The sequence below is a fragment of the Chenopodium quinoa genome, unplaced genomic scaffold, assembly GCF_001683475.1.
Source record: "Chenopodium quinoa cultivar QQ74 unplaced genomic scaffold, ASM168347v1, whole genome shotgun sequence".
NCBI lineage: Eukaryota > Viridiplantae > Streptophyta > Magnoliopsida > Caryophyllales > Amaranthaceae > Chenopodium > Chenopodium quinoa.
The window spans coordinates 7,824,381-7,844,181 of NW_018742738.1; the positions used below are offsets into that span (position 1 = coordinate 7,824,381).

Below are 19,801 nucleotides of genomic sequence, written 5' to 3' on the forward strand. Positions count from 1 at the left end.
CAAATACCAATTCCCTTTAGACATGCATAAAAGGTGTGATCAAGCAATAACAATAAAAGATCAAGCAACATAATAATAATCAAAATAATAAAATTATAATCATAACAATCATAATTAATCATAATAATAATCAAAACAATAATCATCATAATAACAATCATAATTAATCATAATAGTAATCATGTTAAAGCGTAGCAAGATCCTAGGCATGATACTAACAAGATTAATAACACACCCTAGCATGTCACTAAACAATAAAGATCAAATCTTTAACCCTAACATGATACTAACAATCATAAATATTAGGAAGAACATAGGAAGCATCATACTTTTAATCATACTTGATATTAAATTTACCCTAGACATGATACTAGGAATCATGATAACAATCTAAACATGATTTCTATATCATAACATCAATAAAAAACCATTAAAGTACTTACTTTGATGCATCGTACCTCTTTCTAATAACAAAATACACAAGTTAGTAACTTCAAGAAACATAATAATCAAAACAATTAAATTAAATAATGGAAAGATAGATTTGGGACCAAACCCTCAGAAATTAAACCTTTCACGCTTAGGGCGAAGGCAACTTTGAATGTGGCTAGGTGTTTCTAGATCTAATGAATGCGGAATTTTGTATGTAAAAGGCTAGTTTAGAAAAAGAGAGAGAATAATCAAGAGAATCTTGATGAGAATAAAATTGGTAGATGATTATTGAAGATAATGAGAGAGGATTGATGATTATTGATGAAAACTGGTTGTAGGTCCATCCAAACAGAGTTTTTACAACGTTATTTATAAAGAAAATCAGCCAAAAAAGATAAAATTATCAAAACAGAGTCTGGCGCACATGAAACAAGGTTGGCGCCAACGCTGGCTATTGGCGCCAAACGCTGACCCTTGCGCCAGGCGCTGCAGCTGGCGTTTGGCGCTGACATGGAAATTCATGCGTTTTCTTAAAATCAGATAAAAATTGCCGTACATGAGGATAAAATCGTATTTCCCTCAAAAATGCTCTTTGATTTTAATTAAGGCTCTGAAAAGTCAACAAAAGTCAATTTATCAATGCTAATTGAATTAGGAATGAAAAGAACCTTCTAGAAGAATCTAGAAAACTAAAACCATCACTAATTGCATTAGGAATGATAAATCTATATTAGGCCCTCCCCTAGATCATTGGGCCGCATATAAGGCTCAAACCGGGCCCAGTTTAGTAAATTGGCCATAACTTCCTCAATATTCATCGGAATTGGGCTTATAATATATCGTTGGAAAGCTCTTGTCAAGCCCCATCCAACTACACTACTATTGGACCCATATCATGGACCAACCAAACTGGATTGGCTGTTTTCTTAAAATAAGTTTTCAAAAACAGAGAGAAGAGAAAAGAAATTAAAACTATCCGCAACACTAAACTTTCCACACTTTTACTTCATTCGATTATGATTTGACGTGAAAGGTACACATCACTGGGTTTGATTTTGGGGATACACAAATGGGTGTCTACACCAGGTAGTCCCATTTTCTTTGCCATCCCTTTCTTATTTCCAAGAGTCATTCCAGGAAAGTGTCCCTGGTTTTAGAGGATAACATTTACTATCATGTTAGAGTGGAGGTTGTAGTGAAGAGGGGTCCTTTCAACCTCCTCAATTAAGGAGACCTCTTCGTTAAAGCCCCACAAGTCTTCGTCATCTTCATCGTGCTCCATATTTATGATGGGATTCTCGATAGCCTTGATTCTCATTGGTAAACCATTAACTGTGACAGGGATTCCTCCAACTATAGTCTTCACTTGTTTAAGAAGGGATGAAGAGATGACCTTTAGGTCGTGAAGCCAAGGGCGTCCCAACAATAGGTTGAAATATTCTTTGATGTCTATTACTTACAAAGTAGTAGCATGTTCTATGACTCTTGTCGTTACATTCATGGTGATAGTTCCAAGAGCTTGGTGGCGAGTGTTGTCATAGGCTCTTATTCCATGTGTAGAAAGAGACAAGTCTTCCTCCTTTATCCCTAACATTCTCTTAGTTCGGAGTGGATAGACATTAATCGCTAATCCATTATCTACAAGAGTCATTGGGACATTCATCCTCTTGCAGATTACTGTGAGATTTAATGCTTTATTTGTTATGTTTATCACTCTATAGAGGTAGGTCTTTGTCAAAAAAGGTGATCAAGTTGATGGGACTAGGAACATCATTCGTGAGAAAGTTAGCCAACCCCTTAGGAGTGATTTAAGAATCTATTCCTATTTTATCCAAAGCATTCATCACAACCAACCTATGTTGATGGGATGTATCTAAGAGTTTCCATACATTCATATCAACTTTAGTCTTCTTTAGTTGTTTGAAAACATTGTTATCTTCTATGATAGGTATGGGAACTTGTTGACTAGTAAGAATAGGTTGTTGCATGGTAATGGGAGGTTGCATTCTCCCGGATCTAGTGAGAACATCTACGGGTGAATCTTCTTCATCCCAAATATCATCCACTGGATATATTGTGGAGAGTAGGTTCTCCTCCATATCCTCAAGGTAAACGTCCTCATCGTCACTGTCCCAAACTCCATTAATAGTAGCATCTTGTGGAATTTGGACTAACTTTTTATTATTAATCAGTTTATGAATTAAATCCTTAAATTTAAAACAGTGTTTAGTGTGTCCCCCTAACTGATGATATGGACAGTAGAACTTGTCCGTCCTCTTTAGTGATTCAAATGGTCTCGGTTCAAGAGGTTTAATCTTGTTAATCTTGGAGATCATTTTGAACATATTCGCATAGGTGGTCCCAATTGGAGTGTAGGACTTATGGCTCCTTTTAGGTGTTTTGACTACTTGAAAAGAGAATGGGTTCATTTTAGTAGTCTTTATAGGTGTCATCTCTTCATTAACATGTTTATTTTGTTCTTGTTTCGTGCGTTCCAGAACTCTTTTTACACATGCCTATCATTTTCTCCACCGTATATATGAAGAGAAACACATCTTCTTTAGTTGCCGACCGTTGAATTGGGTTCCATTTACTCATGGCGTCGAAGAATACTTCCTCTTCATCTTCTTCAAGGGCATGAGTTTCTTCGACTGGTTTGATTAAAGATGAGGGATCAACACAACTTTCCTCATCTGAAAAAGCCAAGGAGTCAGAAAGTAGTGCACTGTTGATGCTTGGCTTCTTGCTTGCAGGAGGCACTAGGAGTTTATTGTTGTCGATCAAGTCCTGGATAGCTTCCTTTAGCTTCCAGCAATTCTCAGTAAGATGGCCCCTACCTTGATGGTATTTGCAGTGTGCATTGGGGTTCCAATTAGCCGTTCTCTTTTCGACTATTGGATCCCTAAATGTTCCAATAAGAGTTATAAAACCTTTTGCACGAAGATTATCAAATGCGGTGTCATAACTCATACTAATAGGAGTAAAGTTTCTCCTAAATTGTTTCTTTTTTCCTTTATTATTCATGGCGAGGACTTCATTCAGATTAAAGGTGCTAACATTATTTGAGTGGGTGGTTTTGGAAGAAGAAGGATTGTCGTTCTTCTTTCCTTTCCAGCCACTAGTGGAGTTAGTATTAGCAGCTTTTTGCTTTGCAAGGTCATCTTCAATATTAATTCTAATGTCATAGACGGCCTTGAAAGTATTCAAGTTGCTTTGATACTTGAGATGTTTAGAATATTACTCATGGAGATTCTTTATGAACAATCTCACAAATTCCTTTTCAGTAGGTACCTCAATCATCTTAGCAGAGGTTTCCCCCTCCCCCCCCCCCCCCACTTATTAAAGAATGAAGTAAAACCTTCATTCTCTTTTTGTTTAAGTATCTCAAGTTCCCTGTGATCAGTTATAAATTGAATATTACATTTATACCTATCAATGAAAGCGTTTACAATGGCATCCCAAGTTGACAAGGGGTAGAACTAGGTCGTCATCTAATTTTCCCTTGGTCAAACTAAATTTGTAAACGCTTAACAAACCTTATACTAGTATGCGATAAGTCAAGGGTCGAACCCAAAGGAAAGAATCGGAGCTATGCTATAGTCTAATGTTAAGTTAAATCGAAGAATTATCAATGGTTGAGTTGGTAAATAGAATAACAAGAATCAAGACAATTCAAAGAAATCAATCAATATGCTAAACACTAGAGATATAGGTTCCACATGTAAGCTCAACAATCATGCTAATTGATAGATCACCCAATTGATTCAAACATTGCAAGTGACAAACAATAGTTGCAATCAAAGGAATTCAAAGGTTATCTCCTATAAACCAAGCTAGGGTTCGCTATGAATGGCTAATAAGGAGAATCACAATTAAATTCAACCAATTAAAGCAATTTTCAAATCAATTATTCGTGTCATTGAAATTTGCAATGCAATCTAGATTAATCTTATAGGTTGATCACTCCTAGTCTAATTAATCACATGCACAACTATGTCAACCAATTTAATTGCAACAATTCAATCAATCAATGATCATCAACCAGCAAAAATCATAAATCAAGCATGCTTCCCCTTTTCCCTAGCAACTAATATACTCACTAATCATGGTGAAATTTAAAGACAAAATAAATTCAATCATAAACATATTCATCTAAAGCTAAATCAAAAGAAAATACAATCAATCAACAAATTCTCAAAACTAAATCAAAATCCAATCAAAATCCAAACCAAATACTCAAGCATAAAAGAAAATTGCAATTGAAGTAAATTCAAAGGAAAGAAATCTCACAAACTTTCATTGATATGAAGAAGAATTCCAAACTTGATTGAAGAAGCAATGTTGAATTACAAATCAAATCCAAGGAATACAATCTCTACTTTCTCTCTAACTTCTCTCTAGTTTCTCTCTCTAAAAACTAAGCAAGTTAAATATTATCTAAAAATTAGCCTTCAAAAGAATTTACAAGAGTATTTATAGACAAAGAAGAAAAATAAATCGGTCGCGCCCTCTCCAAGAAGACCCCGCAGGCGCGCAGAAATTGGTACGGAACCCATAACTAACTCCGCGGGAAATCTAGGCAAGACCCGCGCCCGTGGGTACTATAGCCCGCGCTCGCGGAAAAGCCACCCGTGCCCGCGGCTCAGGGCGCGGCAGATGCCCTGTTCCAGGTGAATCAGGGGTGCCGCGGTCTCTCTATCTGGAGCGGTCTCTCCAGATTCTCCGCGCCCGCGGCTAGGCTGCGGCTAGGGCGCGGAGAGTTCCTGCCCAAAATCACCAAAATGATGTACTTAACCCGCGCCCGAGGCCCTTAGGACCCGCGCCCGCGGCCATGAAAAGATGTAGAGCGCCCCTCTCCGAGCCCTCTCCAAGCCCTCTCCAAGAGGCTTGAAGCTCCTTTGTTTAGCTCTTTTTGCACCTCTTGAATCCTTTGCAAAGCTAAGTCCTTAAGCCCTTACAAGAGAAACCAAAGAGAGAAAATAGAAGAGAACAAGAAAAATATAAAAGGAAAGCACGAAGAAAAGCACATAAAGGAAAGTAAAACACGAAGAAAAAAGAAATAGAGAAACTAAAGGAGAAATGACCAAGATGATAAAATAAAATTATGAAAAATAAGGTGAAAACATACTAAAACACTACCCTATGAGTGCTATAAATGACACTCATCACAAGTAGAGGTTTTCTCTTTGTCAAGGGAAAAGAACCAAAACTGACAAACGATTTTGAGTGATAAAGACAACAGTGAATGAAAGACTTTCCTATCTGTCCCGTTAATGTTCATTATTGTCTCGAAAGCTCTTAAGTGGAGGTAAGGATTGTCGGTTGCCTTGAACCTAGAGATGTCATTGGCATTGAACTTCTGCGGAAGAATTTCCTTGTCCACTGAGACCCCTTGTGAGCTAATGCCCTGGAATCTATAATCATTTGATATTTTGCTCAAGCATTCTTGCATGAGCTCTATTTGTTGTTTCTTCACAGGGTCATTGATTTGAAGAGCCATACTCTTCATCAACTCAGTTAGGTTGGCCACGTCCTTCATGAGTTCATTGACTTCTTTCTAAGAAGCCATTATCTTCTTAGCTTTTCTTTTCCGACTGATTGGTTTGTCAAAAAGGAGAAATGTATTGTCTTTGATTAATTTCCCTTCCTTTCTTGACCAAGCGTTGTAAATTAAACCATTTATTTGTTTTATTAATTGACTCAAATTGACTTTGACTTTATTGGTTTTAAAAAAGCTAAAAAAGTAAAAATAGGATGTATTTTTGAGAATCAAATAAGGGTTCAAACAAGAATGGTTTAATAAGAGGATTAATATCCGGCTTACCCCCCTAAAAAATTGACGAAAAATACGCACATACAAGACTCTATAGACATGGTCAAAATGTGACATATTATGTGTGTACTTTGATAGTGAATATGAGTGACATACTTTGACTCTTATGTGAGACCATGAGACTATGTGCATAGACTCAATTAAGGACTAAACATGATTACTGTCATTAATAAACCGATTAAACTGTTTTAGCAAATTTATTAGCAAGACTCGTCGTGAAGACTCGAGCAAATACATGGACTGTCGTCAGACGCCGAGGAACAACGCCAGACGACAACATTGTTGCTTGGAACAAATCACTAGCGCGTGGCACTGGAGTCCAGACCACTACACTATTGCTGGAACATTGATCTAGGACAATTTCCAGTATTTTACTCTATAGGGAAAATCCTAAAAGCCGTACTAAGTCAAGTTCGATCAATTTATTAAGACTAAGATCATTTATTCATTAATTAATTAAATTAGCAAAGTCCTTTAGTCATTTATTAATTTAATTTACTTCATTTTCTCCTCGGTTTCATTTTTGTTTTGTAGGTGGATATTCCAAGTTCAACTCCTTGCGCTTGCAAAGCCGCGCTCACAAACCGTGTAGTTTTGAACCCACAATCATGGAGTTTTGAGACTGCACACTTTAGTGTTCATCACGAGCATGCTATGAGGACGATGCTCGTGCCCACCAACCTCCCCACTAACCTAAACTCCCTTATTTCCCCTGTTCCCCTATTTCACCACACAACATTAACTCCAATCAACTCCCGCAACACAACAACCTAACAACAGAACTCTCTAGAGAGAGAAAGTCTTAGTGAGAGAATTTACTCTCTGTTTTACTTCGCCTTTGGGTTTCTTTTCTTTACTCTGTTTTCACTTCTTCTTCTACCTGAACTTTTCTTAAGTCAATCTTCTGGTTTTTCGCTTTTACTTTATTTCAAGATGAGTGATTATGAGTTTCCAAACACGTTTGTCTATCCTCATAGGGTAGGTGAATTTGGAGAACCACTTCCTTTTCATGAAACTAGTTTCTTAGATTGGAGTTTTTGTATAATTGGTCGGTTTGCGGATGACCGTGTTTTTCTGTATTATTGGTTCAGCACTTAGTTTCCCGTTATTGGCACCTTCGTGCTCCGGTGACAGTTCGACCATATGGATCAGATTTTATTTTCTTTTGTGGTACGGAGGAGGATGCGATGCAATTAGATATGAGAGGTAGAGTCCATTTCAAGGGCAGCCTTATGGTGTTGCAACGCCTCCGTGATCATTCGGTTCCTGAAAATCTCAATTTACACTTGGTAGACATGTGGATTACAGTTGAAGGTCTACCTATACAACACTCTACTCCGATGGTGGCGGAATCAGTTCTTGCTCGTGTGGGTGACATAACAGACAGGGAGGAGCTTCAAGGTCAGTTTCCTATACCCCGACCACGAATTAAAATGTTAGTTGATCGTCGGTTCCTATTATTCCTGGTTGTTATTTTCCTACCTATGGAAATCGTGCTGTATGTGTACGATTTAAATATGAAGGAATATTCAGATTATGTAAAAAGTGTGGTTTTGGTCGTGTTACAAAACTCAAGTTGAAATCAATTATCATTTGGAACGTTGATTTCGTAAGCTACACGAAAGCGGTGCACGTGTTCTTTTTGGCCCTACGGATGTTCCTTTATATTCGAATTCAGTTCGCGGTATTAGACCAAGTCCGTATGTTTGGACTACGGAGCTTTGGTTTGATGGACATCAAGATGATAATGATTCGGATGAATCTGAAGATTCACATCCATCGGACAGAAAATTTTGTGGGACGGATCTTGGTGATTCTCCTCCACTGCCCCCATATCCAGCTCGGTCCATACCGGGTCTTTTTCCAAATCCCCAACCTGGTGGTTTTCGTGGGGTGGAGGATGAAGTATGGAGGCGAAAACAAGGCATTCTCAGGGCAGAGAAACCACCACTGGTGGTTCCTATGGCACATCATCAACCTCCACGTGCCCCTCATAGGTTCACCTTTTCTCATACAGAAGGATATCAAGGCACCTGACAACACAATCCTTCTTCTAGTCAAGTCCAATGCAATCACATGGGTCACATGGGACAATCTCACCTCTTGGCACATGGAGCGGTGCTACCTCATAAGATTTTTCAAGGTAATCACCCTAATGTAAATGAGGAAATGACACCTCAAGAATCTGCTTTTGACACGTCGGCAGGTAATTTGGATTAACTTTCCTCTTCTGATAATTTTACCAACCCAACTCATCATGTGCAACTTAATAGTTCGACTATTATGACCCAATATCCTATTTCCTCTCAAGTGGGCCCAACTCATATTACCAACCCAATTCATTTTTTGGATCCAACTATAAGTGACTTGGGCTTCCAAACTGGGCCACTTAATAGCATGGATCAAGCAGCTATGAAGGGAATTTCCTCACATCATGATTCAAACTCTGAGGAAATCGAACAGCTTCTTCTTCAACAATACAATCCCCATACTTCAAGCCGGCTCGCTCCGACCGCCGGCCTGGGAATTCCGTATGTTCAGTACACTCAAACTCAGGGTACTTTCGAGCATCATCCTACTCTGGTCGGAATCCAGTTTTCTGCTCCTCCTTTGGGCCCTTCGGGCCCGACATTCCCAGACTCGTTTGGTGCGGGATGTAGTACTTGGGTGGCGGACTTGCCTCAAGCTAAGCACACATCGGCGATTGCTCCTTCCCCTGTTCAGAATTCTGATGCAGCTCGCTTTGAAAATCCGAATGAATCCGGGTATTTGGCAGATTCTTCTTCGGGTGTGGTACATGGTTCAAATCAGCACCTTGAGATAATTCAACAGTCTTCTGAGCACACTCCGATGGCTGATTTCCCGGTGCCTATGGACTGCTCCTCTCCGATCTCTGCTTCGCCGTCAATTCGATCTTCACCTCCTGCTATCTCTCTGACTAAGAATAATGAGGGTAAAGGTAAAAAGCCTTTATGTCTGAAATTGGCGAAAAAGGGTGATAGGGTCTGGCATTGGGTCAAAGAGGGCTGTTTAACGTCCTGCTTCTTCACATGAACCGGTTACTCCTCCTTTGGCCATTGATGATGCAAATTCTGCCATCTTCTCCTGCCTTAAAGCTTTCAAGAGGCGTAAAGGAATTTCTCATGGCTCTTCTTCTGGTTCACTTCTTCTGAGGGTGAGGTGGCTCCCCGGACTGGGCCACCACAACCACCATGAATGTGGCTGCTTGGAACTGTAGGGGTCTTGGTACGGCGGACTCCCCTAAAGTTCCGTATGTGTCCTCTTTAGTCCGCTCCTTTGGGATCGATCTCATATGTATAATGGAAACCTTAGTATCTGTAAATGTTGCTGTAGGTAAGTTAGCTTGTTTAGATTTTGATGGTTTTTGTGGTTCGGATGCGATAGGGCTTAGTAGTTTTTTGGTTTTCCCCTGTTTCAGTGGTTCCTATTTCTGTTTCACAGCATGTTATCTTTTGTAAGGTTATAGTTCCTGGCCAAGCAATAAAATTTATAGTGTTTGTGTACCGTTCGCCCCATGTTTCTTTACGTTCTTATGTTTGGGACGAACTTTTAGAGATTTTAAATCAATATCCTGAGGTTGTTCTTTTAGGAGATTTCAACCAAGTAGAATATATTTCTGATAAATTAGGTAGAGCCACTTCCATTCCTGGTCGCATTGATATTTTAGAATGGAAACTAGCTTCGGGTCTAGTTGATATTCCTTTTACAGGCCCTATCTATACATGGACTAATGGCCAGTTAGGTAACCCCACCTTTGAAAGACTAGATAAGGGATATGCGACGAGTTTGTGGTTGGATACTCACCCTGAAGCTTTGATTATTCACCAACCCATTTTGTTTTCCGACCATGCGGCTATTGTGCTAAGAGAAATTACTCTTGAGTCTCATAGGAAATGCCCTTACCGAATTGAAAATTGGTGTTTGGATATTCGAGAGGTGTCTCTAATGATCCAATCTTGTTGGCAACACAACCTTTTAGGGTCTAAGATGTTCATGCTCTCACAAAAATTAGTGAATCTTAGACATAAGTTGTTGTGCTGGTGTGTGGAGAATAAAAAGGCCTGGGGTATTGATTGGAGAGACTTAAAAGACAATGTGATTATGCAGGCTCAGTCCTTAAATTCGATGGCTTCAGGCTCGATCTTTCTGCAGACTCGGGAACAAAAGATCTCATAGGCTTCCACTTTATTCTCTTACTGGAAACAGAGATCTAAAATTAGATGGGATGCTTTTGGTGAAACTAGTTCACGCCTGTTTTTCTCCTCGGTGCAGGAGCAGCGTCGTCGGAACAAGATTTTCAGTCTTAAGGATACATTTGGGAATTGGATTTCTGATCTCAGGGGAATTGAGAATCTCTTGATTACTCATTTCTCAGATCTGTATAATTGTCATCACAATTATCCTCCTGCTAATCCGGGTTTCTGGGATGATCTAAATCTTCCTTCACTTTCTCCTATCCATCGTCAACAACTTTTGGAGCCTTTCACTGCGGCAGAAATTAAGGATGCTATGTTCCATATTGGAGATGATAAGTCTCCTGGACCAGATGGATTTTCGGCTGCTTTCTTTAAAACTCAATGGGTTGTTGTGGGTGTAGACACCCATTTGTGTCTCCCCAAAACCAAACCCAGTGATGAGTACCTTTCACGTCGAATCATAATCGAATGAAGTGAAAGTGTAGAAAGTCTAGTGTTGCGGATAGTTTTAATTTCTTTTCTCTTCTCTCTGTTTTTGAAAAACTTATTTTAAGAAAACAGCCAATCCAGTTTGGTTGGTCCATGATATGGGTCCAATAGTAGTGTAGTTGGATGGGGTTTGCAAAGACCTTTCCAACGATATATTATAAGCCCAATTCCGATGAATATTGAGGAAGTTATGGCCAATTTACCAAACTAGGCCCGGTTTGAGCTTTATATACGGCCCAATGATCTAGGGGAGGGCCTAATATGATTTATCATTCCTAATGCAATTAGGAATGGTTTTAGTCTTCTGGATTCTTCTAGAAGGTTCTTTTCATTCCTAATTCAATTAGCATTCATAAATTGACTTTTGTTGACTTTTCAGAGTTTTAATCAAAATCAAATAGCATTTTCGAGGAAATTATATGATTTTATCCTCCAGTACGACAAACTTATCTGATTTTCGAAAACGCGTTAAAATTAGGCTTGGCGCCTGACCCCAGGCTTTGGCGCCTAAAACCAGGTCTAGCGCCTGGCGCTAGCCATTGGCGCCTGGCGCCAGCTCTGTTTTTTGTGCGTCAGACTCTGTTTTGTTTAATTTATCTTTTTTGCTGATTTTCTCTATAAATATCATATTAAAAACTCCGTTTTCATTCATCAATATTCACCAATTCTCATCTACATTCATCTACAATCAGTTTTAATTAGAATTCTTTCAATTCTTTCTTTCTTTCTCTTTTCAAAACTTTGCGTTTCACATACAAAATTCCGCATTCACAAGATCTAGAAACCTCTAGCCACATTCGAAGTTGCCTTCGCCCTAGACGTGAAAGGTTTTAATTTCTGAGGGTTTGGTCACAAATCTCTCTTTCAATTATTTGATTGTTTTGTTTATTATTTTCCTTGAAGTTACTAACGTGTGTATTTTGTTATTAGAAAGAGGTACGAGGCATCAAAGTAAGTGCTTTAATGGTTTTTATTGATGTTATGATGTAGAAATCATGTTTATATTGTTATTATGATATTCCTAGTATCATGTCTAGGGTAATTTTAATATTAAATATGATTGTTACGATGCTTCCTATATTCTTTTTAATATTTATGATTGTTAGTATCATGCTAGGGTTTGTTATTAATCTTGTTAGTATCATGCCTAGGATCTTGCTATGCTTTAACATGATTATTATTATTATTGATATTATGATTATTATGATTGTTTTAATTATAGTTTATTTTTATGATTATAATTTTATAATGATGATATTTATTATGATTATTATTTTATTGCTTGACCACACCTTTTATGCATGTTTAAAGGGAATTGGTACTTGTAATCACGCTTAATAAGATATTAATAATCTTGTTTTGGGTTAATTATGATTATAATTTCAAGTGATCGCCAATAATAGATTTATTTGTGCATTATATTCAACCAACATAGATAAACCGGTTTAGGGTTAATCCTATTGATTGCATGTTAGTTAGAAAGCGCACATGAATACGATCAGAATAAAGTAGAGGCATATTATTAGGGCAGGTTCAATCTCTTTTAGGTTGGATTTGTACCATCATCCCCGAACCCTTATTTGGTTCATGACCTTATGGATTTGACGATCTCTTGGATCGTTAAGGGGTGTAACCTTCACCTCGTGAACGGTTTACAAGTTCCTAAAAAACTTGTTGGCGACTCTTTTGCTCTATCTTCTTCCCTTTTGGACGCCACCGTACTTTAGTGTATGATCACAGTGGGGTTCAAGCTAGTGGGATTTAAAGCTTGAAATTATTCCCTACAGTTTTTGGCGACTCCACTGGGGAGGATTTCTATTTTAATTCCTGAATTTGTTTTGGCAATGATTTAGAATGAGTGGATGAGACTCAAAAAGTTCTAAGTATTTCATGTGCGTAATTTTGATTAACATTATTTTCATATGCATAAAAAAGATCTCATTAGAAAGACCATCCGTAATGAGTTAAAAACCTAGGATTTTACACGTAGGAAATTTGAGAAATATCTTTCACAACTAGGACTGAAATAACACCGCGCGAAACTGGAAAATTTTATCGAGCACAGAAAGCTGCTGAGACATGTGGGAAGTAGCGTCAGGGGCCAGAGCTTGGCTCCAGTATTTTAGTTGTAGTTCCAGATGCCAGTATTGGCGCCAGGTGCTACAGTTAAAATCTAGCGCCAGTCTCTGTTTGCTGGTGCCAATTTCCCCCAATACCGAGCTAGAAATATGCGTTCTAATTTCGACCGGTTTTTCGTATTGTTTGCTCGATCCTACTACCTGATTGAAATTTTTCTCACATTTATGAAACCCATATGTGTTCTACATATGGACATAACCCTCTGGAAATTCATGCTCCATCTACCCGATTGAACGCTCCGTGCAACAAAGGGTACATCCGAGATGTTGAATTCACCAAACCATGGAAGCGAGTTTTTTTCTAAAGCTCGCGATGTCCCATCCACTCGCGCCAACCCTTCACGGTTAGGCTTCCGCGCGGTGTATCCGGATAATTAACCATGGACCCTCTATTGACTAAACCATATCCCGAACTTTAGAGAATTAGAGCCATGGTTAGGTTGCAAACTCATTGCATCATATTGTGCCTACTTGACTAATTGTGCATTATTTGTTGTGCATACTCTATGTGATTTTTCCTAACTGTTTGTTTGACTTGTGTTAAGACTAAATAAACTGATTAATGACTAAAGGACTTTGTTTAATTTATTAATTAATTTGAGCTAATAAATAAACATAAAATCGAGTCATAGTTCCTTTAAGTCAACCCGGATTTTTATTCCCGTATACTACACAAGCGTCAACTTGTTTTGGTCATAGCCGGAGTTCTAGGAAGAGTTACGAGTCCTACAGCCTATGGATCTGTAGCCCCGAGTTTTACCTTTAATTTGGAGTTGGTTTGATCCAAATCAGAGTCACAGATAAAAGGTTATGACTAAAATACCACAGTCTGTCCAGTTTAATGCATATACGTGCACTAGTAGAAAATATCAAAAAGGCACCCCCTAATCGGCACCGGTTCAGTCCAAACCGGTGCCAAAAATGGCCTACAAAATTGGTGGGAAGGTAAACCAGAGTAAACGGCACTAGTTCACTTCAAACCGGTGCCAAAATCACAAAGGCCACCGGTTTGAACCGGTGTCTTTGTGAACCGGACCTTTTATTATTTTTTTTAAAAAAAACCGGCCTTATCTCTCCTTAAAACCCTAAAACTTAGCTTGCTCCTTCTCTCTCCTCTCAGTCCGCCTCTTTCATCACTCTCTCCTCTCCCTTCTCTCTCCTCTGCTCTCCCTTCTTGCTCTATCTCCTCTGCCTTCTTGCTCTATCTCCTCTGCTCTCCCTTAATCTCTTCTCTTTCTCTTCGAACCTCTTCTCTTCTCTTCAAACACCACCGCAACAAAACCTTCTCGATCTCTCCTCTGCTCTCCCTTAAACCGCAACAACAACAACATGCAATAATTAACCGCAACAACAACAACAACACCGCAAAGCCGCCGCCGCCACCGTAACATCAAGTTGATTTGGGTTTGTTCGAAGTTGATTTTGGGTTTAATTGCTTTGATGAGTGTCTTCGAAATTTTTTATGGGTTTCTTTAAAAAATAATTTGTTTAATCCACCACGAATTAAATTTGTTTTATTGATTTATTTTTTATTTTAATCGATTTAAATTTGTTTTTTTAAAGTGATTTTCGATTTTCTAGTTTGGTTAATCAATTTTTTAACTTATTTTAATTCGAATTTATTTTAATTTCTGGGTTTTTTTTTCGAATTTATTTTTTTATTTTCTAGGTTTTAATTGATGTTCTGGGTTTTAATTGATTTTCTGGGTTGTAATTGATGTTATGCGTTTTTGAACTGATTTTCTTTTTGTTTTTCTTTTTTTTTTTCCGATTTTTTGGGTTTTTTTTTTGGATTTTTGAACTGTTTTTTTTTTTCGATTTTCTGGGTTTTTTTTTTTCCAATTCATTTTCTTTTTTGAACTGATTTTCATTTTCATTTTCTGGGTTATTCTTTTCTTTTTTTCGATTTTCTTTTTTTTTTCGATTTTCTGGGTTTTTGAATTGATTCATGTTAATCGATTCATTTTGGTTGTTTTAATTGGTGCAGGCATATGGATTTAGTTCTTAAATTGAAGAATCAACATGCAAGTATATTGATTTAAATCGAAGAATCAACTAATTTTCTTTTTTTTTATTTATATTGTAATTTTTTTTATTTATATGTTGTAAATTTTTTATTTTGATTTAGCTGTTGTAATTTATTTTGCTCTATACTGTAATTTTTTTTGATTATATATATAATGAACAGATTTGATTATATTAATATTTTGGCACTTTTGGTTATTATTAAGATTTTATTATACTGTAATTTTTTTTATTATATATATTAATATTATAATGAACAGATTTTATTATATTAATAGTAATACAGATTTAGTTTTTAAGTAAAAAAAAATTATTATGTTGGTACTTTTGGCACCGGTTAACTGGTGCCAAAAAAGGAATCATAAAATTTTTTGGTACTTTTTGGCACCGGTTAACCGGTGCCAATTTCAACTTTTGGCACCGGTTTGAACCGGTGCCTTTTTAAACCCCTTTTTGGCACCCCCCACATTGGCACCAATTCAATCTCTTTTAGGTTGGATTTGTACCATCATCCCCGAACCCTTATTTGGTTCATGATCTTATGGAGTTGACGATCTCTTGGATCGTTAAGGGGTGTAACCTTCACCTCGTGAACGGTTTACAAGTTCCTAAAAAACTTGTTGGCGACTCTTTTGCTCTATCTTCTTCCCTTTTGGACGCCACCGTACTTTAATGTATGATCACAGTTGGGTTCAAGCTAGTGGGATTAATGCTTGAAATTTATTCCCTACAGTGGGTGATCAAGTTAGCTCGACAATTCAATATTTCTTTGCCCGGGGGTATTTGCTGAAAGATTGGAATCGAACCTTCCTGGTACTTTTGCCTAAGGTTGATCATCTAGAATCTCCTTCCCAGTTTCGGCCTATTGGATTGTGTAATGTGTTATATAAATGCATTGCGAAGTGCATGACAAGCCGTTTGAGGAAAGTTATGCTTCTCCTTATCTCAGATTCGCAATCTGCCTTTGTTCCGGGCCGTTTAATGTCGGATAATACTCTTATTGCCCATGAGCTACTTTCCTATATGAATTCCTCCTCTTCCAGGAGATGTTCAGCAGCTTTGAAGTTGGATATGAACAAAGCCTATGTTAGGGTAAATTGGGAAATTTTATGGAATGTTCTGCAGGCTTTTGGATTCCCTCCTTATTGGATCCAAATTATTAAGCACTGTGTCTCTACAGCCAATTACCAAATCCTTGTTAATGGTAGGCCGACTCAGGTTCTACGGCCGGCTTGTGGTTTGAGGCAAGGTGATCCTTTGTCTCCTTATTCGTTTGTTCTCTGCATGGAAATTTTCTAAGTTATGCTTCGTAAGGCTGAGGCTTCTAGCCTTTTCCAAGGTTTGCGCATTACTCGGCGTGCTCCGTCAATCTCCCATCTGTTCTTTGCAGATGATGCTTTATTATTTTTCCGGGTTAATCCAGACGCTTGTTCTCATCTATTGGAAGTTGTTAATCGCTTTTGCACCATGTCAGGCCAGATGGTTAATGTCCAGAAGTCCTTTGTTAAATTCAGTTCTAATACTCCGAATGATTATCGAGAATTTTTAAGCTCTGCTTTACATATGCGAGCTCAAGATTCCATAGGAACATATTTGGTCCTCCCAGTGGATTTAGGACGTGCTAAATGTCACCAGTTCCAGCCTCTGGTAGATAAAGTATCGCAAAAGCTGTCAGCCTTCAGTTCTCGACATCTTTCTGCGGCGGTCAAGTTAGTTCTAATTAATACTGTGGTTATTGCTTCTTTAAATCATGTGCTTTCAGTTTTCAAATTGCCTGTGACAATTGCTGACCGTATCAACCGACTTCTAGCGCGATTTTGGTTGAAAAATGGTAATTCTAATAGAGGTATAGTGTTTGCCCCTCCTCCGGCCCTCCATTTTCCGAGAGGTTTAGGGGGGTTGGCATTCGACATGTGCCTTCTTTTAATTCAGCTCTTCTAGCCAAACAAATGTGGCGTTTAATTCATCATCCACAGCTTTTAGTTTCGAGGATATATCGAGCTCGATATCCTCACCTGTTAAACTATAAAGCTTCTTCTCTTCCTCCCCGTCCTTCCTGGGGTTGTCGAAGTTTGTTAGATGGAGCCCGTGTTCATTCCCATGGAGTTATGTGGAAAATGGGTTTTGGTTCCCAGATTAGTATTCTTGATGACAACTGGGTTCCAGGAGTTTATGTTTGTTTCAAGGACTTTACCTCTACTTATGAGTTTCCCACTATGGTGTCACATATTATTGATCCTGTTTCTCAGGCTTGGGATAGTACTCGCATCAAACAACTTTTTCCCCCTATTACGGCAGATTCCATCCTTGGGATGGAAAGACCTCAGGAAAAAATGGATGACTTTGTCTACTGGAAGTTCACTCGGGATGGATCGTTCACTACAAAATCAGCTTATGCTCACTTATTGAGCCAATCCTGGTCAGATAGGACTTCATCCTCTAATATTCTTCCTGTTTGGTGGAGGAAATTTTGGGGACTTCCGATTCTTCCAAAATGGAAGCTTTTTATTTGGAAAATCTTACATAATGCTCTTCCTACAGCAGCTATTTTGCTCCTAAAAGGAATTCCACTTGATTTTACTTGTGGTTTTTGTCACCATCACCAGGAAACAATTTCTCACATTTTTCAGCAATGTGAGTTTTCTTGTTTAAGCCGTAGTTCTCACCCTTTAGTTCAGCTTCGAACTATGCCTTTGGATCAAGATTTTAATTCTTGGTTGACGGATTCTATTATGGGTTTGGCGGTTTCTAAGGATTGGGCCGCTTTGGATAGTCTTTTAGCCTTTTTTTTGGTAAATAGAAGATTTTATTACCAAAAGAGAAACCAACTTACAAAAAGGCTGTAAAACAAGGAAGCCCAAACTACAACGACCAACAAGGCCCAACAAACCCAAAACCCAATTCAAACCCAAGACTAACCACCTTCTAGGAAGGGTGCTAACCTAGGGCAAGAACAAACTGAACCTAACCTACTAACCACCTTCTAGGAAGGGTGCCAGGAGGAAGGGACAGTAAATACAATTAAACAAAACAAGAACCTTACAAAAACAGCATAAAAACAACCATTACAAAGCAACAAAACAGAAGCAAAATAGCCAAAATTAGACTTGGGGAGACCAAACGAGCTTCTGTCTTTCATCCGGACCACATCTACAAGCAACTCTGTAGACAATTTGTCTAAAAACAGACTCAGCAGGTTCACAATAGCCATGAAAAAAGCACATTATTTCGTTGGATCCATATGTTGTAAATTGCTTCAGCTAAGAACATTAAGTACAATTTGCTTATCAAACCAGTCCTTCTACCTCTCTTCATAGCCCATTTTGCTTCCTGATCAATTCCCTGGACTAGTTTCTGGCACTTAAGGAGCTGTAGAACATTTGCCCAGATCCTGCTAGAATAAGTACACAAGAAAAATAAATGCTGGACAATTTTATTTCCCTGCAAACAAAGAAAGCAGACAGGATAGTCTTTTAGCCTTTCTCTGGGCTATCTGGATAACTAGGAATAATCATCGGTTCCGTTCAGAGGTTTTTTCTCCAGCTGGAGTTCTTGCTGTGGATGACTCTTAGATTACTCGTAGTAGTAATGTTAGAAATTTAAGTGATCTTTATCAGTCCTCTAGTCCTCCAGGATTTTCGGTTTCTACTCCAAAGTATTTGGGGTCTGCTGGATCTTCTGATGGGTATGATATATGTCTTACTTTTGATGGAGCTTGGAATGCAAAGGATCAACGTGCAGGTATGGGTTGGTACTTATCTTTTACCTCTACCTCACCAGCTGTCTGGGGAGGGGCTCATGCAGGTTTTGCTTCTTTCGCCCTCCATTCTAAACTGTTAGCTTGTCTCCTCGGTTTAAAGCAAGATCGCGAAAAAGGTTATTCCAAGATTCAGGTTTTTATGGACTGTGGCTTGGTTTGTTCTTTGGTCTGGGGTCATCTTTCGTATTCGATAGCGGTTTGTTGGACTTTGCGACAAATTAGACAGATCATTGCGGACTTCGGTAAATTCGACATCCAGAAGGTTCCAAGATAACTTATTGTTCGTGCTCATCAATTGGTTGGTTCAGCTTGTCGTCGTCATTTACTTTGTTTTCGTTTTTAATTTCTTAGTTCTCTTTGTCAAAAAAAAAAAAAAAACAACCTAACAGCACCAAATCCACCAACTCACACCAGCCGCAGCAAACACGACCAACCATAGCCACCCTTCTCCCGCAACAGTAAAGCGCAGCTTCCGTTGCTTTCCCTTGCTCCAGCCGCAACAAACACCGACTAGTCGCAACCTTTAATTCAGCACCCACCAAGAAGCAGCCACCATCGCCACCTTATACCTCCGTAAACCGCATCCATAAAGCAGCTCCCATGTTCCGGCCACCGCACTCAGAGTCACGTAAACAAGCTCGATTCGAACCTCACTTAACGCGGCTTCCATCGCATTCATCGCGGCCGCGCGTATCCGGGTTTGGGAGATGCAAAGCAGGGGATTGAATCCCATTTAATTTAGCAGCGAAATTCGTGAAAGGGGTCTGACGATTTTATGGGGGTTTTGCTTTAGATTTTATGATTTTCTTTTTCCTTTAATTTTGTTTATTTATTTTCCTTTTATTTTCTTTTATTTTTGTTTTCTCTTTTATTTTATTTTGTTTTAATCCTTGTAATTATAAATACC

General features: G+C 38.5%; 1 protein-coding gene across 1 annotated transcript; it reads left to right on the forward strand.

Moving 5' to 3' along the window:
- The first annotated feature begins 16,436 nt into the window (after positions 1-16,436).
- On the forward strand, positions 16,437-19,168 carry LOC110724055. Its single transcript, XM_021903454.1, has 3 exons — positions 16,437-16,980; positions 17,067-17,926; positions 18,707-19,168. The coding sequence occupies exons 1-3, from the start codon at positions 16,437-16,439 to the stop codon at positions 19,166-19,168; spliced, it is 1,866 nt and encodes a 621-aa protein (XP_021759146.1).
- The last annotated feature ends 633 nt before the right edge of the window (positions 19,169-19,801 follow it).